Source organism: Capra hircus, chromosome 16 (assembly GCF_001704415.2).
Source record: "Capra hircus breed San Clemente chromosome 16, ASM170441v1, whole genome shotgun sequence".
NCBI classification, from domain to species: Eukaryota; Metazoa; Chordata; class Mammalia; order Artiodactyla; family Bovidae; genus Capra; species Capra hircus.
The window spans coordinates 70,899,357-70,926,100 of record NC_030823.1 but is presented as its reverse complement, the minus strand read 5'-3'; the positions used below and the strand labels follow the sequence as shown (position 1 = coordinate 70,926,100).

The following is a 26,744-nucleotide window of genomic DNA, read 5'->3' as shown; positions in this document are numbered from 1 at the left end:
AAAAAGTGTATTCCAATAAACAGGGCACGCTGGATGCTAGCGAGGCCCCGGCCACAGAAGAAAGCCTGATTCGGGGCTTAAGACATGTGAGCTAAACACGTGCTTAATTCCCGTCATAAACACCCTTCTCCATAAACCAGGCAGGCTCTATTTTTAGAACTTTTTCCATGATGCACTTGTTCTTTAATGGGAGAGATAAAGGCAGTGGGAGGCAATTAAAAGTATTAACCAATATACTTTATGTCACAATAGAGCACCAGCCCATGACGCCTCCACAAATATAAGCCCACAGTGAAACGCAACTGGGCAACATTTTTGTTCTCTATTCAGCTGAGGAGTACTTCAGTGCTCTTCTTTTAACTTTTCATTTTGAATTCTTCAACTACACTTTTAAAACTCTAGTTTTTGAGTATTAGTGATGAGGTGGAATCATGGAAACACTGCCATCATTATCAAAATCAGCTGCAAATAGTTGTCCATTATCCACGATAGAGGCAGATAACTTTCAGGTGGGGAGGAAGAGGTTAAAAGTGAAAGGGAATCAATATTTACTGAGGGCCTACCAAGCGTCAGGCACTGAATTAAGTGTTTGCATCCTTCTTCATTCATTCATTCCTTTAATGAACACTCAGCAAGCACTTATGGGGTGTTGGTACTGTGTTCCATGGTAGAGATGTAGAATAAACAAGAGAGATGCTGTCTTCACAGACCTTTCATCTATTGGAAGAGGCAAATATTAGACAGCAGCATTCTCAGGGCATGAGAGCTCAAAGAGGAAACTGCCCATGGCAAGGAGAGCCTCTGAAAGTGAGGCTTACCTGCCTGAGGTGGGACAGGGCAGTTGGGAAGGTCTCACAGGGGAGGTCTGAAGTCCACCTTGGGGCTGGAAGCATGGGTAGGAGCTAGGCGAGCAGAGAGACACAGCAAGAGTCGCAGGCACAAGAAGGGCATTTCCAAGGCCTCAGGGACAGTCTGACAAGCGTATGCCACTGGCTGACATTCAGTGTGAGCATAAAGCTGGGTCAGGCTAGAGAGGGGGTTAGGTCTTGTAAGTCACAATGTAAATTTTTAAATTATCCAAAGAAATAACAAGACGATGTTAAAGGAGTTTTAAGCAGGGAGCAGTAAGATTGGACGTGTCTTGGAAGCGTCACGAATTCTCATGATGGTCTTTCAGGGTAGATAAGTAGCATCTTTAGTTCATGAGTATGAGGAAAGATGAGTGAGGTTAAGCAACTTTTATGAAATCACACAGCTGGAATGCAGTGGAGTTTTGGACAGAACTCGGGTCAGTTTGACTCTAAATCCCTTCCACTTTCCACTACATCATTCTGTCTCTAAGGGGAAAAAAACCTGCAAAAAATCCTTAAACCTCAATTAAGCTGTTCATTGACAAGTTTGTTTATTTTTTTAATCAAAATCAAGTGTAGAGTTGATCCCTGGCATCACTGAACATGTGAGGTTTCCCTACCTGCTTGGATAAACGATAGGGCCCTCTTAGGAAAAATGCAAACAGTCCCGCCTCTAAGACCTCAGCCCTGAGAGCAGAGTGCTGACTGGAAGGAACTCTGTGGCCCTGAGGGCTGGTGGAGCCACCAGGCACAGGCTACCCTTCAGGGCTGGATGCTAACCAGAGGCCATTAGTCTAGCCACACTTCAAAACTCACCGTCCATGCACCATCAAACGGTCACCCAACACACCTCCAGAAATGATAAGCTCACTACCTAGGCGCAGCTTGTGGCATACTGAGATAGTGTGAGTATTCAAAAAAGACTCTCTATGAGAGACAAAACGAGCTTCAAACCCAGATAATTGTGGCAGAAGTTCCTGTCGCCAGTTATTAACATATTCATGTACAAAACATCAGAATACGATGTTGCATGGTGAGACACCCCTGAGTGTTGTCACTTTCCCCTGACTCTGAAGAGTCAAATGAAGTCAACATTCCCCATTCCCCCCAAAGAAATAGTGGAGTGGGAAATGTCAAGTTCAAGGCACATACGGTCTATTTCTCAGAAAAAAACACCTTTGTTCACATACAATCTGGCAGCCTCTACCAGTGATTCTGGCTTGAGGGACCCAAAAACTAGGGACCCTAATACTGGCTCCCTGGTGGCTCAGCTGGTAAAGAATCCACCTACAATGCAGGAGACCACCTGCAGTGCAGGAGACCTAGGTTCGATCCCTGGGTGGGAAGATTCCCTGGAGAAGGAAACAGCAACCCGCTCCAGTATTCTTGCCTGGGAAACTCCATGGACAGAGGAGTCTGGTGGCCTACAGAGTCCATGGGGTCGTAAAGAGTGGGACACGCCTGAGTGCACACACACACTACCAGCTTGGCCTCCACAAACCCACCTTCCACTCTGTCTCAGCCAAGGACAGCGTGCCTGCTCATCAGCATGGAATGTGGAGAGCAAGCCCAGCTGTGCGGGTGTCCAGTAAGTAAAGTTCTGGTCTCTGCATCTCTGTCCAGCTGCCGTGAGATGGTCGGCACAGGGCCAACTCGTGCTCCTCACATGGGCGGCCATGACACCACTTCCGTGTACATAAGGAAAGCAGCTTCTGTATTGATTAGACTAAACCCATGCACAGTCATTGAAAAGCAGGTGTCCTTCCTTTAAGAATTAACTGAAATGCTAAAACTTAAGACCGAGTAAAAACTGATGGCAATTAATATTGGTGAGAGAAGAAAGAAATTGGCAAACTGGCATAACCTTGTTTGAACTTGGCAGTTTCTATCCTAGTTTGAAATGTTTCCATCTGTCTCCTTAATTCCACTCCTAGTAATCCATCATTTTTATTCTAGCACAAGTATTTAGAGAGCTAACAATCAATAGAAGGGACTAAGAATGGTAACCCATCCATTTACACCCAACACACTGAGACACTGTTTAAAAATTCAAACAAATGTTTCAAAAGAAATAATAAAGTTCAAAATCTTAGGCGCCAGAACAGTAAAGGAAATGCAATACCAAAGCTGCCAGTAGGAGCTGAAATGAAACAGTCCAGGAGTTTTTCAGAAACAGGGCTTATCAGAGCTGGGTATGCACCGGATGGGACTGGAAGGGAAACCACATGCTCTTCCTGGGGTGGCAGAGCGCTGCCCTGACAAAGAGGCGTGGAGCAGAAAACCATTAACAGTGCTTCAGAGACGTAAACAGGAAACTGGTCATCTGTCCGGCCTTTTGGATAGAAGAGGATTACATGTAAGAGATCAGAACCCCAAGTACCTGCCATATATGAGTGTGGGGCCAAACTCCTGCTGTTCACATGGTTGGGAGCCCCAGGGCTAAAAACATGTACAGGAAAGTTGGTCTGAACCAGATGAAAGTTTATGAATCTGGCGGGCAAACTCAACCACCACATCCAGATGCCTCATCGACTAGGGACCCAGTGGACTCCCACCAACAATCTCAGGTCGGGCATAAGCTCACTACAAGAGGAAAGTAAACACCAAACCAGAGGATTTAAAGTAAGCTGACATCTCTACATAGAGCTGATTCACTTTGTTGTACAGCAAAAACTAACATTATAAAGCAATTATACTCCAATAATAAAAAAATTAATTAAGCTGACATTTCTAAGGCAATAAAAAAGGAAGAAATATTACCAGAACTCAGAAAATGGGCAAGAGACATGATCTGACATTTCACTAGGTTGGAAAAATGGTTGGAAAACAAGCTCATGAAAAGACATTCAATATCTTTAGCCATTTAAAATGCAAATTACGACCACAATGAGCTATCACTATGTACTTAGTAACATGGTTAAAATAAAAAATAGTTGCAATGTCAAATGCTGGCAAGGACAGAAACTGGATGTTTCCTATGTAAAACAGTACAACCAATTGCAACTGGCAAATAGTTTGGAAGCTTCTTGTGAAACTAAATACATACTCACATGTATATATTATACAAAGGCGCACACACACACACACAAATGAGTACATGTAAAGACTGATGAAATCTGAATATGATCTTTAACTAATAATACTCTACACATGTTGATTTTGAGCATGTTCAAAATTCTCCAAGCCAGGCTTCAGCAATACATGAATCGTGAACTTCCACATGTTCAAGCTGGTTTTAGAAAAGGTCGAGGAACCAGAGATCAAATTGCCAACATCCACTGGATCATCGAAAAAGCAAGAGAATTTCAGAAAAACATCTGTTTCTGCTTTATTGACTATGCCAAAGCCTTTGACTATCTGGATCACAATCAACTGTGGAAAATTCTGAAAGAGATGGGAATACCAGACCACCTGACCTGCCCCTTGAGAAATCTGTATGCAGGTCAGGAAGCAACAGTTACAACTGGATATGGAATAATAGACTGGTTCCAAATAGGAAAAGGAGTATGTCAAGGCTGTATATTGTCACCTTGCTTATTTAACTTACATGTAGAGTACATCATGAGAAATGCAGTGCTCGATCAAGATTGCCGGGGGAAACCAATAACTTCAGATATGCGGAAGACACCACCCTTATGGCAGATAGTGAAGAAGAACTAAAGAGCCTCTTGATGAAAGTGAAAGAGGAGAGTGAAAAACTTGGCTTAAGGCTCAACATTCAGAAAACTAAGATCATGGCATTCAGTCCCACCACTTCATGGCAAATAGATTGGGAAACAGTGGAAAGAGAGACAGACTTTATTCTGGGGACTCCAAAATCACTGCAGCTGGTGACTGCAGCCATGAAATTAAAAGATGCTTACTCCTTGGAAGGAAAGTTATGACCAACCTAGACAGCATATTAAAAAGCAGAGACATTACTTTGCCAACAAAGGTCCATCTCATCAAACCTATGGTTTTTCCAGTAGTCATGTATGGATGTGAGATTTGGACTAGAAAGAAAGCTGAGTGCCAAAGAATTGATACTTTTGAACTGTGGTGTTGGAGAAGCCTCTTGAGAGTCCCTTGGACTGCAAGAAGAGCCAACCAGTCCATCCTAAGGGAAATCAGTCCCGAATATTCATTGGAAGGACTGATGTTGAAGCTCAAAGTCCAATACTGTGGCCACCTGATGTAAAGAGCTGACTCATTTGAAAAGACCCTGATGATGGGAAAGATTGAAGGTGGGAGAAGGGGACGACAGAGGATGAGACTGTTGGATGGCATCACCAACTCAATGGACGTGGGTTTGAGTAAACCCCAGGAGTTGGTGATGGACAGGGAGGCCTGGCGTGCTGCAGACAGTGGGGTCACAAAGAGTCGGACAGGACTGAGCAACTGAACTGACCTGAACACATGTTGATCTCCTATAGTTATACGTCGCACTGTGTACTATTAGACCGTAGTTTATAAGATGCTGCCCTGAGGGAAGCTGAATGGAGGGTACAGAGCACCCTGTGTACTAGTTTTCTAACCTGTTGCTGTTGTTTAGTTGCTCAATTGTGTCTGACTCTGCGACTCCATGGACTGCAGCCTGCCAGGCTCCTCTGTCCATGGGATCTCCCAGGCAAGAATACTGGAATAGGTTGCTGCTTCCTTTTCCAGGAGACCTTCCTGACCCAGGGATTGAACTCGCATCTCCTACACTGGCAGGTGGATTCTTTACCTCTGAGCCACCAGCAAAGCCCTGCAACTTACTGTGAGTCTATAATAATTTTAAAATAAAAAGCTTTCAAAAATTAATGTTGGGTATAAAATATGTCATAAAATATGATATGATTTGTGAACACACATTTTTAAAACTACAAATCAGAGTATATATGTTTATGAATAAAAATATAAGTAATAAAAATATTAAAACCCCAATAGCAAGGAGACATACAGCTTTAGGGTAATGTTACCTCTGGGAATAAATTCTAAGAGGACCTCAACTTTACCTGTAATATTTTATCTTTTATTTTTATTTTTTTATTTTTTGGCCACCTGATGCGGAGAGTTGACTCATTTGAAAAGACCCTGATGCTGGGAAAGATTGAGGGCCGGAGGAGAAGGGGACAACAGAGGATGAGATGGTTGGATGGCATCACTGACACAATGGACATGGGCTTAGGTGGACTCTGGGAGTTGGTGATGGACAGGGAGGCCTGGCATGCTGTGGTTCATGGGGTTGCAAAGAGTTGGACATGACTGAGCGACTAAACTGAACTGATCTGATGCAGCTTGCTGCTGCTGCTAAGTCGCTTATGGGATCTTAGTTCCCTGACCAGGGATCAAACCCAAGCTCAGAGCAGTGAAATTGCTGACTCCTAACCACTAGACCACTAGGGGGTTTCCATGTAATATTTTAATTTTTAAAAAAGAATTTGGAGTGAGAAATTGTCAGCACGTACTATATAAACAAATTAGGTAAATGAAAACTTGTTAAATTACTCTTTACTACTCTGAATGTCTTAAGGTTTTCTAAATTAAAACAAAAATATATATACAAAGAGGTTCACTGAAGCATTATGATCTGTAGTAACCAAAGACTGGTAACAATCTAATTATGTATCAACAAGGGGACAGCTAACTAAACAGCTTTAGATAAAGTCATGCAATGAATACAAAGCAACCATTAAAAAGAATGAAAGGGATATGAGCTCTTAGGAAAATATCCCAAATACGCTAGGAAGTGGGGGAAAAGGCAAACTGGAAAATAACACATACAGAATTACGACAACATTTTGTTTTTTAAAAAATCAATATAAATAGATATGAACACTATATATATGAAATATATATGCATATATGAATCCAACAAAAAACTTGTTTTACTTCTGAAAACTGAAATTTTTTTCTTACTGAGAAATGTAGGATGACATGTAACATCCTATTTCCTGTTTATTAGATACCCAAGCAAGAATACTGGAGTGGGTAGCCATGCCCTCCTCCAGGTGATCTTCCTGACCCAGGGATGGAACCCAGCTCTACTGCATTGCAGGCAGATTCTTTACCATCTTTGTCATCAGGGAAACATCCTATTAGTTTCAGGTTTATGGCATAATGATTCTTTATTTATATACAATGCAAAATGATGTCCACAATGTCGAATTAACATACATTGTCACGTGTAGCTACAAATTTTTTTCTTGCAGTAAGAATGTTTAGCTACTCATTTGAATATACAATACAGTATTACAAACAATAGGCACCATGCTTCATTACATCACCAGAACTCATTTACTTTATAACTGGTAGTTTGTACCTTTTGACCGACTTCATCAATTTCATTTGCCCTTATCCCCTGTGTCTGGCAACCACCAACCTGTTGTCTGTTATCTATGCAGATCAGGAGTTTTTTGTTTTGCTTTGTTTTATTTCCACATAAAAGTAAGATCATACAGTATTTGTCTTTCTCTGTCTGACATATTTCATTTAGCACAATGCCTTCAAGGTCCATTCAGTTCAGTTCAGTTGCTCAGTCATGGCTGACTCTTTGCAACCCCACGAACTGCAGCACGCCAGGCCTCCCTGTCCATCACCAACTGCCGGAGTTTACCCAAACCCATGTCCATTGAATCAGTGATGCCATCCAACAATCTCATCATCTGTCATCCCCTTCTCCTACTGCCCTCAATCTTTCCCAGCATCAGGGTCTTTTCAAATGAGTCAGCTCTTCGCATCAGGTGACCAAAGTATTGGACTTTCAGCTTCAACATCGATCCTTCCAATGAACACCCAGGACTGATCTGCTTTAGGAAGGACTGGTTGGATCTCTTTGCAGTCCAAGGGACTCTCAAGAGTCTTCTCCAACACCACAGTTCAAAAGCATCAATTCTTCGGTGCTCAGTTCAGTTCAGTCACTCAGTCGTGTCTGACTCTTTGCAACCCCACGAATTGCAGCACGCCAGGCCTCCCTGTCCATCACCAACTGCCGGAGTTTACCCAAACCCATGTCCATTGAGTCAGTGATGCCATCCAACAATCTCATCATCTGTCATCCCCTTCTCCTACTGCCCTCAATCTTTCCCAGCATCAGGGTCTTTTCAAATGAGTCAGCTCTTCGCATCAGGTGACCAAAGTATTGGACTTTCAGCTTCAACGTCGATCCTTCCAATGAACACCCAGGACTGAGCTGCTTTAGGAAGGACTGGTTGGATCTCCCTGCAGTCCAAGGGACTCTCAAGAGTCTTCTCCAACACCGCAGTTCAAAAGCATCAATTCTTCGGCGCTCAGCCTTCTTCACAGTCCAACTCTCACATCCATACATCACCACAGGAAAAACCATAGCCTTGACTAGAAGCTTTCTTTATAGTCCAACTCTCACATCCATACATGACCACTGGAAAAACCATAGCCTTGACTAGACAGATCTTTATGGACAAAATAATGTCTCTGCTTTTTAATATGCTATCTAGGTGGGTCATAACTTTCCTTCCAAGGAGTAAGCATCTTAATTTCATGGCTGAAGTCACCGTCTGCAGTGATTTTGGAGCCCAAAAAAATAAAGTCTGACACTGTTTCTACTGTTTCCCCATCTATTTCCCATGAAGTGATGGGACCGGATGCCATGATCTTCGTTTTCTGAATGTTGAGCTTTAAGCCAATTTTTTCACTCTCCTCTTTCACTTTCATCAAGAGGCTCTTTAGTTCTTCACTTTCTGCCATAAGGGTGGTATCATCTGCATATCTGAGGTTATTGATATTTCTCCCGGCAATCTTGATTCCAGCTTGTGCTTCATCTAGCCCAGCGTTTCTCATGATGTACTCTGCATATAAGTTAAATAAGGACGTACTCCTTTCCCTATTTGGAACCAGTCTGTTTTTCCATGCCTAGTTCTAAGTGTTGCTTCCTGACCTGCATACATATTTCTCAAGAGGCAGGTCAGGTGGTCTGGCATTCCCATCTCTTTCAGAATTTTCCACAGTTTATCGTGATCCAGATAGTCAAAGGCTTTGGCATAGTCAATAAAGCAGAAATAAATATTTTTCTGAAACTCTCTTTCTTTTTCCATGATCCAGTAGATGTTGCCAATTTGATCTCTGGTTCCTCTACCTTTCCTAAAACCAGCTTGAACATCTGGAAGTTCACAGTTCACGTATTTCTGAAGCCTGGCTTGGAGAATTTTGAGCATTACTTTACTAGCATGTGAGATGAGTGCAACTGTGCGGTAGTTTGAGCATTCTTTGGCATTGCCTTTCTTTGGGACTGGAATGAAAACTGACCTTTTCCTGTCCTATGGCCACTGCTGAGTTTTCCAAATTTGCTGACATATTGAGCTCAATAAAGGACAGAAATGGTATGGACCTAACAGAAGCAGAAGATATTAAGAAGAGGTGGCAAGAATACACAGAAGAACTGTACAAAAAAGATCTTCATTACCAAGATAATTACAATGGTGTGATCACTCACCTAGAGCCAGACATCCTGGAGTGTGAAGTCAAGTGGGCCTTAGAAAGCATCACTATGAACAAAGCGCCCCTAGGAAACACCCATCACCTGCCCAGATATCTTACACCACACGAAAGGCCTACTTACCTGAGTTCCTTTTACCCAGAACATTATGCCTGGATTTTAACAAAAAGTAGCAAGACATACTGAAAGCCAAAAAACACAGTCTAAAGAGACAGAGACAGACCTAGATATGGCAGGGATGCTGGAATTATCAGACCATAAATTTAGAAATAAAGAATGCCTTTGATGGGCTCCATAGTGGACAGGACATGGCAGAGGAAAGCATTTCTGAGCTTGGGAACATGTCAACAGATACCTTCAAAACTGAAAAGTAAAGAGAAAAAGACAAAAAATTAAAGTAAAACAGGATGTCCAAGGACTGTGCAACAACTACAAAAGGTGTAACAAATATGAAATGGGAATAACAGAAGGAAAAGAAGGGGAAAATGGAAGAAATATTTGAAGCAATAATGACAGATAATTTCCCCCAAATTCATGTCAGACACCAAACCACAGAGAGTGGAAACTCAGTAAACACAAAGCAAGATAATGAAAAGAAACGTTTAAAAAAAAAACCCACTGAGGCATAGCATATTCAAACTGCAGAAAATCAAACAAAAATTCCTCAAAGAATCCAGGGTGCGGGGGCAGGGAAGGGGGTGCATAGCAGGTGGGAGTAAGGGGAAATCATAACCTATTAGGAGGAAAGATAAGAATTACACCATAATTCCACTCAGAGACCACACAAGCAAGAAGAGAGTAGAGTAAAATATTTAAAGTGTTGAAAAAGCAAACACCAAACTAGAACTCTATACCTTGGAATATTATCTTTCAAAAGTGAAAAGATAAATAGACTCCCTCAGATAAAAATTGAGGGAATTTGTTGCCAGCAGAAATGCTTTGCAAGAAGCGTATAAAGAAGATATTCAGAGAGAAAGAAATATCAGTCATAAAGTTGGATCTACTTAATTAAAAAGAATAGTGCACACTGCATGAGGAATAAGGGAAGGTAAAAGAAAACTTTTTTTATTCTTAATTGATCTGACAGGTAACAGCTTGTTCAAAGTAACAGCAGCAATGTATGATAATATGTGTGTGTGTGTGTATATAAATGCTTATGTACACTTATGAATAAGTGAATCACAAGACTGATACAAGGGACATGACAGAACAATTAGCAGAGCATTTAATTACAAAGCACTTGCACTGCTCATGAAGCAGTGTATTACAGGGCATGCATGCTCATCACTTCAGTCCTGTCCAACTCTGCGACCCCACGCACTGCAGCTTGCCAGACTCCTCTGTCCAAGGGATTTCCCAGGCAAGAATACTGAAGTGGGTTGCCATTTCTTCCTCCAAAGGATTTTCCCAACCCACAGTTTACAGCGGGCCCTCTAAATCCATGGTTTTCACGCCTGTGGACTCAACCATGTGCAGATCAAAATATTCAGAAAAGGAATTCCAGAAAGTGCCAAAAAGCAAAACTTGAATTTGTTGCTCCACCAGCAACTATCTTCACAGCAGTTATATTATATTTACAACTGTTTATAGAGCATTTACATTGTATTAGGTATTATAAGTAATCTAGAGATGATTTAAATTATATAAGAGGATCTGCTTAGGTTATATACAAACACATGCCATTTTATATAAAAGACTTGAGCATCCATGGATTTTGGTATTTGTGAGGGGTCCTGGAAAAAAGTCCCTTGTGGATACCTAGGGATGACTGTATTTGAAAGTGGACTTGGATTACTTGTAAATGTATACTGCAAACTCTAGGGCAACCACTAAAAAAAAAAGTAAAAAAGGAAGTATAATTGATATCCTAAGGAAACAGGAAAGAAATAGAATCATATAACATGCTCAGTTAAAACCATAAAAGGCAAAAAAAGTGGAAGACAAAATAGGAACACAGAACCAAGGACAACAAAGAAAAACCAGCAACAAATTCTGTAGATATTAATCCAATTTTAATCTGACTTTAAAGTGATTATCTGACAATAATCACTTTAAATGTCAATGATTTAAATAGGCCAATTATTACAGGGATTATCAAAGTGGATCAAGAAATAAGACCCAATTATATGCTGTCAATAAGAAACCCACTTTAAATACAAAGACACAAATAGATTAAAACAAAAGGGTAAAGAAAGATTTACCATACTAATGCTAAGCAAAAGAAAATGGGAGTTACAATATTCATTTCTGACAGACCAGAAACTTTATAGCAAGAAAAATTATCAGGGATAAAGAATGGCATTACAACACATGTGTCTTTTTCAATGATGATTTTCTCAGGGTATATATGCAGTAGTGGGATTGCTGGGTCATATGGTAGTATCATTCCTAGTTTTTTAAGGAACCTCCATACTGTTCTCCATAGTGGCTGTATCAACTTACATTCCCACCAACAGTGCAGAGGATTCTCTCTTCTCCACATCCTCTCCAGCATTTATCATTTGTAGATTTTTTTTGATGTTGGCCATTCTCATTGGTGTGAGGTAACACCTCATTATAATTTTGATTTGCATTTCTCTAATAATGAGTGATGTTGAACATCTCTTCATGTATTTATTGGCCATCTGTATGTCTTCCTTGGAGAAATATCTATTTAGGTCTTCTGCCCATTTTTTGATTGGGCTATCATGTGTAAAATAGCTAGCTAGTGAGAAGCTGCTGTATAACACGGGGAGCCCAGCCTGACGCTCTGTGATGACCTAGAGGAGTGGGATGGGGGAGGGGAGGAAGGCTCAACAGGGAGGGAATATATATATAATTATGGCAGAAACCAACACAACATTGTAAAGCAATTATCCTCCAATTAAAACATAAATTTTAAAAAAAGAATGGCATTACATAATGATAAAAGAGTTGGTTTTTCATGAAGACATAACAATCCTTAGTACATAGGCACCAAGCAACAGAGCATCAGAATATTAAATACCTGAGGCAAAAACTGAAAGAACTGAATACATGAGGCAAAAACGAAAAGAACTGTAAGGAGAAATAGATGAATCCACTATGATAGTTAGAGACTTTAACAGCCCCCTAATGGAAACGTGCAGATCCAGCCGGCAAAAATCACTCAGGGCATTGTTGAACTCAACACCACCATCAATCAAGTGGATAAAAAGGACATCTATAGACTGTTTCCTCTAATAGTAACTAAATATACATTCTTCTCAAGCCCACATGCAACATTCACCAAGACAGATCACACACTAGGCCATAAAACACAACCAATTTAAAAGAATAGAAATCAAAAAATGTCTGCCCTCAGATCACAATGGAATTAAACCAGGAATCAGTAACAGAAAGATAGCTGGAAAATCGCCAAATACTTGGAGATTAAACAACACTTCTAAATAACACATGGGATCAAAGAAAAAAATCTCAATAGAAAGTTTTAAATATTTTGAACAAAGTGAAAATGAAAACACAACCTATCAAAATTTGTGGGATGCAGTGAAAGCAGTGTTTAAAAGGAAATTTATAGGATTGATGTATTAGTAAAGAAGAAAGATCAAAAATCAATAAACTGAGCTTCCGTCTTAGGAAGCTAGAAAAAGAAGAGTAAATTCAATCCAAACTAAACAGAAGGAAAAAAAAATTAGAGCAGAAATCAGTGAAATTTAAAACAGGAAACCATTAGAGAAAATCCACAAAACCAAAAGTTGGTTCTTTGAAAAGATCAATAAAATCCATAAGCCTCTAGCCAGGCTAATTAAAATTTACTAGCCCCTGGGAGAGGACCCAGATGTTTGCCTCATATTGCCAGTCAACCAGCACTTACTCATGCCAGACAGGTAGACAAAAACACTAACATAATTTCCTTTCTTTTATCCATTTGATCAATTAAGAAAAAAAAAAACACTTATGAACATCTACTATGTGCCAAACACTGTTTTTAAATGCTTGGGACATATCAGTGAACAGTAAGTACAATAAATAAGCAAACTGTATAGCTTCCCTAGTAGTTCACAGGGTAAAGAATCTGCCTGAAATGCAGGAGACCTGAGTTCGATCCCTGGGTTGGGAAGATCCCCTGGAGAAGGGAATGGCAACCCATTCCAGTACTCTTCCCTGGGAAATCCCATGAACAAAGGAGCCGGCCAGGTTACAGTCCATGGGTTCGCAGAGTTGGCTGGACATGAGTGACTAACGATTTCAATTTCAGAGTATATCGGGAGATGTTAAGTGGAGAATAACAGAGGAGGTTAAGGAGAAGATTAAGTTATGAGTATTTCTTATTTTGTTATGAATGTTTGCATGTATCTGTGTGTGTGTGTGTGTGTGTGTGTGTGTGTGTGTAGGCAATTTATTTTATTTATTACTTTTATTTTCTTCCCTCTTATTCCTTTATCATCTAACACAAGACATATTGATAGAAATTAAGTTTATATCACACTGTTTAAGTTACAGGATGTCAAGGATCTCATCCAAGCAGTTTGCATCCTCCTCTGGAGGAGGGTTGGTATATTTTGATTATATGCAAGAGAATGGATACAGGTATATGTATGGCTGAGCCCCTTTGCTGTCCACCTGAAACTATTAATATCACAACATTGTGAATCAGCTATATTTCAATACAAAATTAAAAGTTTAATTTAAAAAGATAAGAGGATGATATTAGGTGGAAGTATGACTTTGTTATTGTCTTTCAGTCAGTTCAATTGCTCAGTTGTGTCTGACTCTTTGCGACCGCATGGATTGCAACACGCTAGGCTTCCCTGTCCATCACCAATTCCTGGAGTTTACTCAAACTCACGTCCATCGAGTCAGTGATGCCATCCAACCATCTCATCCTCTGTCATCCCTTTCTCCTCCTGCCTTCAATCTTTCTTAGGATCAGGGTCTTTTCCAGTGAGTCAGTTCTTTGCATCAGGTGGCCAAAGTATCGGAGTTTCAGCTTCAGCATCAGTCCTTCCAGTGAATATTCAGGACTTATTTCCTTTAGGATTGACTGGTTTGATCTCCTTACCACAGTTCAAAAGCATCAATTCTTCGGCGCTCAACTTTTGTCTTTATTTGGAGATTAAACATGGTTTAAGGAAACGTATACAGGTGCCAAATTGACAAGGAATAAACCATAATGTTTAGTTTCATGTGTCAGCTTGGCTAGGCCATGATACCCAGTTGTTCAATCAAACACTAAGTGCTTCTGTGAAGATATTTTGTAGATTTGATTGACACCTACAATCAGCTGACTTTTAGGAAAGGAGATTACACTCTATAATCTAGGTGGTCCTCATCTAATCAGTTGAAAGGCCTTAAAAGCAGAACTGAGGTTTCCTTGAGAAAGAAGAACTTCCATCCATGGACCTCAGCATCAGCTCCTTGCAAGAGTTTTCAGCTGGCCAACCTGCTCTGTGAATTCTGTACCTATCCAGCCAGCCCCCACTGCCACATTAACCAACTCCTTTCAATTAATCTCTTCAAATATAAATATCCTACTAGTTCTTGTAACTCTTACCGACACAGATAGCCACAAAAAGAAAATGACATTGAGCAAAGACTTGCCATCGGTGAAGGAGCTGCACACAGATATCTACAGGCAGAGCAAGCCTGTGCTGTAAGAGGAACAGCAGGAACGTGGCTGGAAGGGAGTGAGCCAGGTGGAGAGCAGTGTGAGAGGAGGGAACTTTGTTAACCAAAAGCAGCATCAGGGACAGACAGTACAGGCTGTGAGCTGAACGGTCTCCTTTTTTTATCATAATATGAGCCCACGTCATGATAAAAATGACGCTACCATCATCCAAGGTCTCACCTGCTCCAATATGACAGAAATGAATGTCCCATTCTCACCATGGGCAGAAGCTTTCGGCTGCTATACATATAGGGACATCTTCTGTAGTCAGGTCATTAGACATTCGGTGCATATGTGCAGAGCACCCACTGTCAGCTGCACCGTGCTGGGAGCATCTCCCTCAGGGGTATGGGAGCCAAGAGGCAAGTCAGGAAGCACCCTGCCTTCTGCGCTCAGATTAAGAACTGACGGGCCACCACCAGGCAGAGAAACAGCTAAGGTATGTCATCTTTGGGTATGATGGAAATGTGCTGTATGGAAGATGTAATGCTCTTAATTGGTCTTACTAATTAACTAGACCTTACTTGGTCTAGTTGGGAAAAATACCAGGCACCACCACAGGGAGATGAGAGTGGTTTGCAATGCAAAACCGCCAAAGACAGACAGTAATCATGGGGGTGCACTAAGCCTGATCAAACATCTTGTCCAGGCTTCCTAGACTCTCACTTGTCCCAGCAAAAGGAGGAACACCATCACCATGAGTTTTCCTTACTACAAAGGTTATGGAAACAACAATAATATTAAGTATATTTATTATCCAGGAAAACGTTCGTAATCAGGTTTCCCTGGTGGCTCAGATGGTAAAAGAATCTGCCTGCAAAGCAGGAGACTTGGGTTTGATCCCCTGATCAGGAAGATTCCCTTGAGAAGTAAATGGCTACCCACTCTAGTATCCTTGCCCAGAGAATTCCATGGACAGAGGAGCCTGGTGGGCTACAGTCCATGGGGTCACAAAGAATCGGACATGACTGAGCGACTAACACTTTCACTTTTTTTTCACATGTTGATAATTATATAAAATGAAGAAAAGGCAATATAAGCCACCTTAAATGCACATATTGATTCTTCTCCATTAGAGTAAAAAAATACATTGCTTAGGCTTGAGGAAATAGAATATTTCTTAAATACAAGGAAGAGTAAAGGCAAACCCATAAAAAATTCTAACAATGTTACCTGTTTAGTGGGATTCTAAGTGATTTTTATTCTCTTTCTTTTTGTTTCCTGTATTTTCTTTTCCTATAATAGTATGCATTGCCCAAACAGCAAAGGTTTATAAGTAAAGCCCCCTTCATATATATGGCACTACTACTTCCCGAGTCAACTGACATCTTTTATCTCAAGCAATTTCAAATGGAATTTGGAGTTCCCTTTTACATACAGCAAAGTACAAAGCTCACAAGAGTTAACTCACTTACCCAGAGTCACACATTGTGGTATGCAGCTCAGCCGAGACAAGAGTCCAGAGTCCTGAAGGTCCCGTCCAAGCCAGCACCCTCCTTGGGGACCATTTTCTCAGCCCAGGGACCCCCTGAAGTGAGTGGAGGGTTAAGCTGAACTAAGCCCTTGCCCTTACCTCAGCCAGACGGGAGTGCTTGTGGACGTTCTCGCCTTTCTGCACACTGGGAGCCAGCTGCTGCAGGACACCCCTGCTGCTCGTCAGTGCTCTGGTCAGCCGAGCGAACTTCCCCCAGCCTGGAGCATGCGGAAGACAGGGGAGACAGGTTCACGTGGGTCCTGAAGGCACTCAGACATTCACACCATGAGTTACGCTGTCAGATGCAGATTCCCACCCCGCCCCACCCCACCGCCCCCCACACCCCCCACCCCACCGCCCCACCTTCTTGTGCACCCATGAGTCACTCAGCCATCCTCGCCATCAAAACTCGCTGCTCAGAGAAGCCCCTGGACATGCTGAAATCTGGGCAGCAGTGGACTTTTCCTTTGTACTTTCACTTGATCCTAATCATAGCTCTGTGGTGTAGGGAAGGCAGGTTTTAATAGTAGCATTGTTTTACAAATAGGGAAACTGAGGCACAGAGTGTCCAGGCAGTTAAAGAGTCTAGAACCCAGATCACTCTACTCTGGCCCAAGGCTTTTCTGCCAGATAATACCAGCCAACCGAGATGTTTCTCTGAATGTATGGCTCAGGCTGTTTGCAAGCCCCATGGCGTCTGATCCTAGCAGAGACCAAGCTGGTTCTAGGTTTTAAATAACTAGACAAACTAGTCAAATGGTCATTCCATGTACTACATTCTCCAAAGCCAGGGGAATAAGAAATGAATTTAACCCCTGGAGAGGTGGGGGAATAATACTGGTTGATTTTAGTTTTCTCTGGGATGAGGGAAGGATAGTTGATGGCATGTAGGTCCCCTTAAAACTAGAAATTCAATGAGCCTAGCACTGAACTTGGAATAAAGAAATATGGATGTAAGTCCCAAATTTGCTTGCTTGTGACCAACAACAAATTGCTTAAGTCACCTGGGCCTCAGTTATCTCACCTGTAAAGTGGAACTTAAAATACTCTACCTACATGCTTTAAGTGCAGGATGCATTTTCCTGGTAAAGCAAACTAAGCTTAGCAGGCTCTGAGCAGCAGTGGACTAAAATAAACACTGTCTTGAGGCCTCCTTGGCCCTTTGGACTAGTTCCTCCAGGGGCAGTAAAACATTGGTCTTTTTCTAATCCTCCCACTCCATACTCCAAAATCTAAAATGAACAAGTGATCTTTACTAACAATTTAAGATGCATGAGGGATGTTTTAAAGGTCCCCAGAGACAAGTGTCCATTCCAACATGCCACAAGCCTTCTGCATCAAGCTTATGACCACAGCAATTGTCTCATGAGACTCCTGAAAGTCTGTAGGGGTTCTCCAAACCAGGCTTGGGCTTGGAAGTGCCATATTAAATAAACAGAGCAGGTAACTATTTCTACATGACAGCTAAAAGCAAAACTAGGCAATATTATATTTCATCCTTTAGAGTTTAGAAGTAGTCAGTGCCTAGCAGCAGAAATCTCATTTACCACATTTTACCCTGGAGCACCTTTCCAAGACAGACTGAGAATCCAGAGGACAATGGAGTCAAGCAGAATGATGGCTCTTTTTTTTCTGCACAATCTTTAAGGATCATAATCTGTACAAATTTTTGTCAATATAGCAAGAATAGCAAATCAGGTCTTTTTATCTCTTCCAGAAGTTTGGGGCTATAATAAAAGGTAGTGGCATTTTCATCCATCCCAATTCCATTAGGCAGAGAAATGGGACTTGCTGGGGTCAGTGTGAAAAGAGACTCATGGTGATTGGGCTGCGGGGAGTCCTGCTGGTGTTGACAGGAGGGAACAGTCCAGACTCTCCAGGGGTCTTTGACATCTTCCCCCAAATCGGCCATTTATGAAAGTGCTCATTGGAATTTGCTTGTGTGAACCATGGGCTAGAATATTTTAAAGTCTCTTTCAATTAAAAAGATCATACACCATTACCAAGTGGGCTTTATCCCAGGGATGCAAAAATTCTTCAATATCCGCAAATCAATCAATGTAATACACCACATTAACAAATCAAAAAATAAAAGCCACATGATTATCTCAATAGATGCAGAGAAAGCCTTTGACAAAATTCAACATCCATTTATGATAAAAACTCTCCAGAAAGCAGGAATAGAAGGAACATTCCTCAACATAATAAAAGCTATATATGACAAACCCACAGCAAATATTATCCTCAATGGTGAAATATTGAAAGCATTTCCCCTAAAGTCAGGAAAAAGACAAGAGTGCCCACTCTCACCACTACTATTCAACATAGTCTTGGAAGTTTGGGCCACAGCAATCAGAGCAGAAAAAGAAATAAAAGGAATCCAAATTGGAAAAGAAGAAGTAAAACTCTCACTGTTTGCAGATGACATGATCCTCTACATAGAAAACCCTAAAGACTCCACCAGAAAAGTACTAGAGCTAATCAATGAGTATAGTAAAGTTGCAGGATATAAAATCAACACACAGAAATCCCTTGCATTCCTATACACTATAATGAGAAAACAGAAAGAGAAATTAAGGAAACAATTCCATTCACCATTGCAATGAAAAGAATAAAATACTTAGGAATATATCACCTAAAGAAACTAAAGACCTATATATAGAAAACTATAAAAACACTGGTGAAAGAAATCAAAGAGGACACTAATAGATGGAGAAATATACCATGTTCATGGATCAGAAGAATCAATATAGTGAAAATGAGTATACTACCCAAAGCAATCTATAGATTCAATGCAATCCCTATCAAGCTACCAACGGTATTTTTCACAGAGCTAGAACAAATAATTTCACAATTTGTATGGAAATACAAAAAACCTCAAATAGCCAAAGCAATCTTGAGAAAGAAGAATGGAACTGAAGGAATCAACCTGCCTGAATTCAGGCTCTACTACAAACCCAAGTCATCAAGACAGTATGGTACTGGCACAAAGACAGAAATATAGACCAATGGAACAAAATAGAAAGCCCAGAGATAAATCCATGCACCTATGGACACCTTATCTTTGACAAAGGAGGCAAGAATGTGCAATGGATTAAAGACAATCTCTTTAACAAGTGGTGCTGGGAAAACTGGTCAACCACTTGTAAAAGAATGAAACTAGATCACTTTCTAACACCATAAAATCAACTCAAAATGGATTAAAGATCTAAATGTAAGACGAGAAACTATAAAACACCTAGAGGAGAACATAGGCAAAACACTCTCCAACATAAATTCCAGCAGGATCCTCTATGACCCACATCCCAGAATACTGGAAATAAAAGCAAAAATAAACAAATGGGACCTAATTAAAATTAAAAGCTTCTGCACAACAAAGGAAACTATAAGCAAGGTGAAAAAACAGCCTTATGAATGGGAGAAAATAATAGCAAATGAAGCAACTGACAGACAACTAATCTCAAAAATATACAAGCAACTCCTGCAGCTCAATTCCAGAAAAATTAATGACCCAATCAAAAAATGGGCCAAAGAACTAAATAGACATTTCTCCAAAGAAGACATACAGATGGCTAACAAACACATGAAAAGATGCTCAACATCACTCATTATCAGAGAAATGCAAATCAAAACCACAATGAGGTACCATTTCATGCCAGTCAGAATGTCTGCAATCCAAAAGTCTACAAGCAATAAATGCTGGAGAGGGTGTGGAGAGAAGGGAACCCTCTTACACTGTTGGTGGGAATGCAAACTAGTGCAGCCACTATGGGGAACAGTGTGGAGATTCCTTTAAAAACTGCAAATAGAACTGCATTGTGATCCAGCAATCCCACTGCTGGGCATACACACCGAGGAAACCAGAATCGAAAGAGACACGTGTACTCCAATGTTTATTGCAGCACTGTTTATAACAGCCAGGACATGGAAGCAACCTAGATGTCCATCAGCAGATGAATGGATAAGAAAGCTGTGGTACGTATACACAATGGAGTATTACTCAGTCATTAAAAAGAATACATTGGAATCAGTTATAATGAGGTGGATGAAACTGTAGCCCATTATACAGAATGAAGTAAGCCAGAAGGAAAAACACCAATACAGTATACTAATGCATATATATGGAATTTAGAAAGATGGTAACGATAACCCTGTATGCGAGCAAAAGAGACACAGATGTATAGAACGGGCTTTTGGACTCTGTGGGAGAGGGCAAGGCTGGGATGATTTGGGAGAATGGCACTGAAACATGTATAATATCATATATGAAATGAATCACCAGTCCAGATTTGATGCAGGATACAGGATGCTTGGGGCTGGTGCACTGGGATGACCCAGAGGGATGGTATGGGGAGGGAGGTGGGAGAGGGGTTCAGGATAGGGAACACATGTACACCCGTGGCAGAGTCATGTTGATGAATGGCAAAACCAATACAATATTGTAAAGTAATTAACTTCCAATTAAAATAAATAAATTTATATTTTAAAAAATAAATAAAGTCTCTTTTGGAGTCAGGCTCACCTTCAGCTCAAAACAAAGCTGGAAATGAATTCTGCAAAGCTCTTCAAGAGGAAAAGAAAGTATATTTTCCAGGTGGGGAGGAAACAGTTGTGCACATAAAAATCAGCAAGGGCTCTGCATACCCCCCATTCAGTCCTACCCACCTACCCACCACTACCACCTCCACCATGATCTACACTCTGGGACCAATGATAAGAGGGACTTGGCAGGGCAGATATCTCAGACCCTGCCTGGCAGGGATTGGGATCCTGGTCCATCCAATGGCATGGCACAAAACATTAAAAGAAAGATTCCTGGACTTTTGGGCATTTCCCCAGGCCCAGGCTAGTCCCTCACTCTAGCCCTGATTCTCTGCTCTCGACTGACTGTGAAGGGCACAGGAAGGTGAGTGGATGTTGGATGGGGAAATGGACAGGCGACATGAAACCCTCCATCACATCTCTACCAGGACAGGCAGACTCTGCCTCTTCTGAAGGGAGGCAATAAGTCCTTTCCCAAGTTCCACCCCCAAGTTGTTCTTTCTGGGCTCTAAAAACTTTGTAATAGGAATCATGCTGAGCCAGATGGAAGAACATCATTCATTCACATATTAATTCCAAACATAACAACTATGTACCATCGAAGTGCCAAGTACCAGGGATGCTAAGATGAGTAAGGTACAGATTCTGGTCTCGAAGTGCTTGTATTCTAGTACAGAAGACTGATAAGTAAATTAAAAACCATGATAGAGTAAACTAAATTATATAATACATGATTACAGGATGCTAGAGAAGCATCTCAACTGTCCAGAGAAGGCATAACAAATCCAGGCTGAGCTATCAGGGAGGGCTTCCCACAGGAAGTGATACTAGAGCAAACTTTGCAAAGATGAGTAGGAGCCAGCTGAACTCAGGAAAGAAAAGACAGACAATCCAACACAGAAGCAACAGCACCCATGAAGGCATAAAAATCATAAAGCAGAATAACATGTCAGTGACAAGGAAGACCTTCTAAATAGCTAGATGAATGGTGCATAGCATGCAGAGGGGAGGAGAATGCAGGCAGCGGCCTGAAGTGATGCTAAAGAGGTCATCAAAGGTCAGACCAAGAAGAACTTAGGTGCAAGAACCTAGATGGCAAGTTAACAAATTTGAACTTCAACCTGAAACCCAAAGGGAATCCAGTAAAGGAGTTTAAATGTGGTGGGGGCATTTTAGGAGAGAATGGCAGTGTGGGAGTGGATAACAGATAGAAGACCAACCAGAATCCCAGGCAAGACATCATGAGGGCCTGGGCCAGTGCTGTGGCCTGAGCCAGGAGACAAGGGGAGACTTGAGAACAGCTGCAGAGGTAGAATCGATGACTGCAGAAGGAGAGAGGAGGCGATCCAAGTGGCCTCTGGGTCCCCGGTTAGGGTGACTGGGGTGATAGCCATACAATAAGATTGCAAACATGGGAGAAAGTAACTCAGACTGAGACAAACAAGTATATGACATCACTTATGTGTGGAATCTAAAAAAAAAAAAAAAAAGACACAAATGAATTTATTTACAAAACAGAAACAGACTCACAGACATAGAAAACAAATTTATGGTTGCCAAAGGGGACAGTGGGGAGGAGTTAGGAGTATGGGATCAACAGACACACATCACTATACACAAAACAGATAAACAACAAGGATTTACTGTACAGCATAGGGAAATATATTCACTTGTAATAACCTATAATGGAAAAGTTCTGAAAAAGAGTATGTATGTATACACATTCATATATCTGAATCACTTTGCTGTACACCTGAAACTTACATACTACTGTAATTATACATCAATAAAAATTTTAAGAAAACACAGAAGAGAAGCAAATGGGTTTGGTAGAAGATAAATGTACAATTTGGACCAACAATGTCCCTTACAGCAGAGCATCAGGAAAAACGCTGCTGGAAAAAGTCAATTTCCTATTGTCCGAGGGGCCACCTGGGGGAGAATAACTCAATGAGAATCGAGCTTAAGGTGATCTTGTTAAGGGAAGTCACTTCCACAAGGAAAATAAGGCAGCTGGGAGACCCTCTGCCTTCAAGGAAGCCTTTCCCTGATACCACCTACCCCCAGCCAAATCACCGGCTCCCGCCTATGTACCCCTATTTGCCTTAGGCAGGCTCCCATTAGATTATTGGTTAGGCTTCTTTGCTCTTATTTGCTTACCTGTCTGCACATCTCCCAAATAGACTATAAGGAGCAGGGTCTCTGTCTTACATTTCCTTACTGTTAGTGTCGATCATAAAGCTAAACATCCCCAAAGACACCCAGTAAGTGTGTATGCTGAATAAACGTGGATGAAGAACAAATTGTTTTCTCCCATTGTCCTACTTCTATCTGGGTTTCCAGTAGACATAAAGTCCCAAAGGAAAAGTGGCCCGTTTTACAAACTCTATTCAGTTTTAGGAGGTATTTCTGCACACCCTTCCAATTATATCCCATTTGGGAGTTCAACAGGGAACTGAGCTCAGATGAAGAAATCCCCAGCTCAGGGTTCTTCTAGCTCTGTCTTAAAGGTCACCACATGGCAGGTAGGGCTGGGTGTGTCAGGGGGCGATCAAAGCATCACATGATCAGGCAAGATGAGAAGGGTAAACAGGAGGGGGGAACAAAGCATGAATGGAGAAGGACAGGAGAAGGGGAACGCAGTTTGCACTCTAACAAGCAGCTAGAAAGTATTCACTGAGTCCTTTCTCCACTCAGTAAGGACAACCCTCTCTCCCTTACTTGAGCCCACACTGGCTACTGGCTTCAGCTGGGGTGAGTCCCCCACTAGGCTGTTTTAGCCCATACATCCCTGTATCCTCCCTAGGCCAGAAGAGATGGTTCTAAGAGGAGCTGAAATTGCAGCTCCTCCCAGGACAAGTCCAGAGAAACTAGAAAACACAGATCTAGAGGCCCCTCCCTGGGAAACCGCCTGGGAGCACTTGGAACAGAAGTTGCAGAGGACTCCTGGAAGCACCCTGGGGGGCAAAGGCCAGGACGCAGGCACATCCTGAGCTGCAGAGCCACGGAGTCCCTGAGAGGGGCTGGAGCCGTAATCCAACACCCAGCAGGGAACCAAGGACACGCGGGCCACCAGTGTGGACACTGCCGAGGTGTCCTCAAGTCTTCCTGCCCCCAGATCATTCTATCGATGTACCAACAACCAAAACTCTAGAATGGCTTCTTCAAGCAGAAGTCACTACATCATCACCTTCCAGTCATCCCAAGTGCAGAGAGAGAAAATCTGACTATTGAAGAGGGCGGGGGCCTGTGCTTTGTATCTATTACCCTCTTTCTTCCCTGAGAGCACCTCATATGTACCCCACGTGAAGATTCGTGGAGAAGGGTCAGCAGTTAGGGCAGCTTGCCAGAGCCTTCAGCCCTGAATATTCTATATCTTTGGCCTTTACAAATCTCCTTCAGAGTTTTACATTCATTTTGTTGTCTACTCTTGGCTCAATTTTAACCCTGAATTTAGAAGTAAATGTGTGGATCTTTGAAAATGAATTTGCTCCTTTAATGTGAGATTATTCAGTGAGGTAAGAGAGCAAACAAGAGGGGTGACTCATTGTGGGGTGAACAATGTGGAAAAAACCTCTGAGCCCTACACTCTAATTCTTCTCTACCTACTTGCCTGGTTTACAAGGGCGGATTCAACAGAGAAAAACACCCTGCAGCCCACTCCCAATTATCCACAGAAACAGAAAAGCAAGAGATGGGGAACAAGTGAAACCCCAGAGCGTCCCTGAGTCTCATTTCAACCAAGAATTCCCACCTACTCTCTCCTTCAGCCTTTAAACACACACACATGCACACACACTACAGCTGTTTCCAAACAGCAAACCTAGCTTGACTTTTATCCCCTTGCTCCATGCCATTTGTGGGCACTTTTTTTTATCAGAGAACAAGGGAAATAGCCAAAAGATGAACAGGAAAGAAGAGATGAGGCAATCAGGGGTCTAGATAAGTCATGAAAAGGGTCATGAGAACTGATACACTAAATAAAAGAGGAGGCTTAGAGAGCATACCCAGGGCCCATCACATGTGATTGGAGCTTAGGGCCAAAGGGGAGTTACTTTGTGTCAGATGCTAAAATAGTCTATCACCAATGATCCTGTGTGTTCTCCCCTTTGTGAGTTGTTCATGGGAAAATGTTAGGCACCAACTGGCTTCTCGAATTACTGTTAGGATACACCCATCCCACTCCCAAGCCCCAAAGTTCGGCACAAAGCCATCAGAAAAAACAAAATCATTTTAAAGACAATCTAAGCATAGCTGACTTTATGGGAAAACATCTCATATTGCTAGGCTAAGGAGCAAATACCTGGGGATTTTCTGAGGTTTTCAATTATCCATCCTTCCATTACACCTCAAAAGTGAATTCTACGGGCTTCCATGGTGGCTGAGTGGTAAAGAATCTGCCTGCCAACGCAGGGTACATGGGTTTGATCCCTAGTCCAGAAAGATCCCACATGCCATGCAGCAACTAAGACCAGGTGCCACAACTGTTGAGCCTATGATGTAGAGCCTGGAAAACCACAGCGATGGAGCCCACCAGCTACAGCAACTGAAGCCCACACGCAGTAAAGCCCACGCTCTGCAACAAGAGAAGCCATCACAGCAAGAAGCTCACACGCCGCAACCAGAGAGTAGTTCCCGCTCACTGCAATTAGAGAGACGCCCATGCAGCAACAAAGACTCAGCACAGCCCAAAATAAAGAAACCTTTTTTTTCTTGAAGATGAATTCTACGCAAGCCTGGGTCACCAACACTCAGACTTTTTATGCTGATTGAGGTGTTGCACTGAAAGCGCAGCTAGACCGGCTGGAATCTCACAATGTGAGAACACTTCCAAGGAGAAATGTCAAGTCAGGAGAATCACCCAGTCACATGGCCGTGTATTTTCCATCTACAAGATGTTTGCCCACCGTTATATTGGACCCTTACAGCCAGAACTGCAGTTTATAGACTTACAACGAACAAGGCTGGAGAATTATCATGTTCTTCCATCATCAACAGATTAGTATAAAACCTGACCTTGTCCTAAACAGACCACCAAATCCACATGGGTCAGGGGCACAGTGACATGACGAGTGGGAAGGTCTAAACATATCTGCCATAGCATTTGAAGTAGACAGGCTTATTAAGTCCCGTCTTGGAGGAAACATTGAACATGACCCACTATCTGCATTCTTATATTGAGGGACAAACAGTGTGTACTTGTGTGTGTGTGCACACGTGTATATTTTAAATTTTTAGGAAGCAAGCCGCGTATTACTCCTATGTATTTCATGGACAAAGAGAATTAATATCTGGTTCCCTTGGCTAACAGGGAATAGGGTGTGCGTGTGTGTACAAAAACTTTAATGCACAAGGGGAAGGCATGAGTGAGGCAGGACAAAAGAAGTGGAGCATTTTATGCCTGAAAAATAAACCTCAGTGAGTCTCCCTGTATCAGTCTGATTTATCTCTTCTTTCAGGCTCCCCGAGAATGCCACGCGGACACCCCGTGGGGGTACTCTAAGTTGACTCAGCTCTTCCTGCTAAACAATCCCTTCACATCACCTGAAAATGTTCCAGTGGTGATGATAAGAAACATTCTGACTCAACCACATCCCCTAGTTCACATTTTTCAGAGAAAACTTGCAAAAATAAGTGTCAAAATATCAGATTATCTTTAACGTGCTATTTATGTGTTTACCCAGTTAAAAAAGCGAATGGCCTTTCTAGATGGTAACAGGATGACACTCATCACGAGTGAGTCTATCGCCCAGGGATAGCTACTGCACTGAGAAATCTTCAAGTCAGAAACCAGAAATCAGGGAATTACAAATC

The 26,744-nt window shown here is 41.8% G+C and overlaps 1 protein-coding gene across 2 annotated transcripts in view; it reads right to left on the bottom strand.

Annotated features, from left to right (window-relative positions):
* KCNH1 (potassium voltage-gated channel subfamily H member 1) overlaps positions 1 to 26,744 on the bottom strand; it is a 417,456-nt gene that overhangs the window by 337,409 nt on the left and 53,303 nt on the right. For both annotated transcript variants that reach the window (XM_018060769.1, XM_018060768.1), the window contains exon 5: positions 16,488 to 16,606. In XM_018060769.1, coding sequence (XP_017916258.1) covers positions 16,488 to 16,606 — 119 coding nt within the window. The remainder of the gene's footprint in view (positions 1 to 16,487; positions 16,607 to 26,744) is intronic.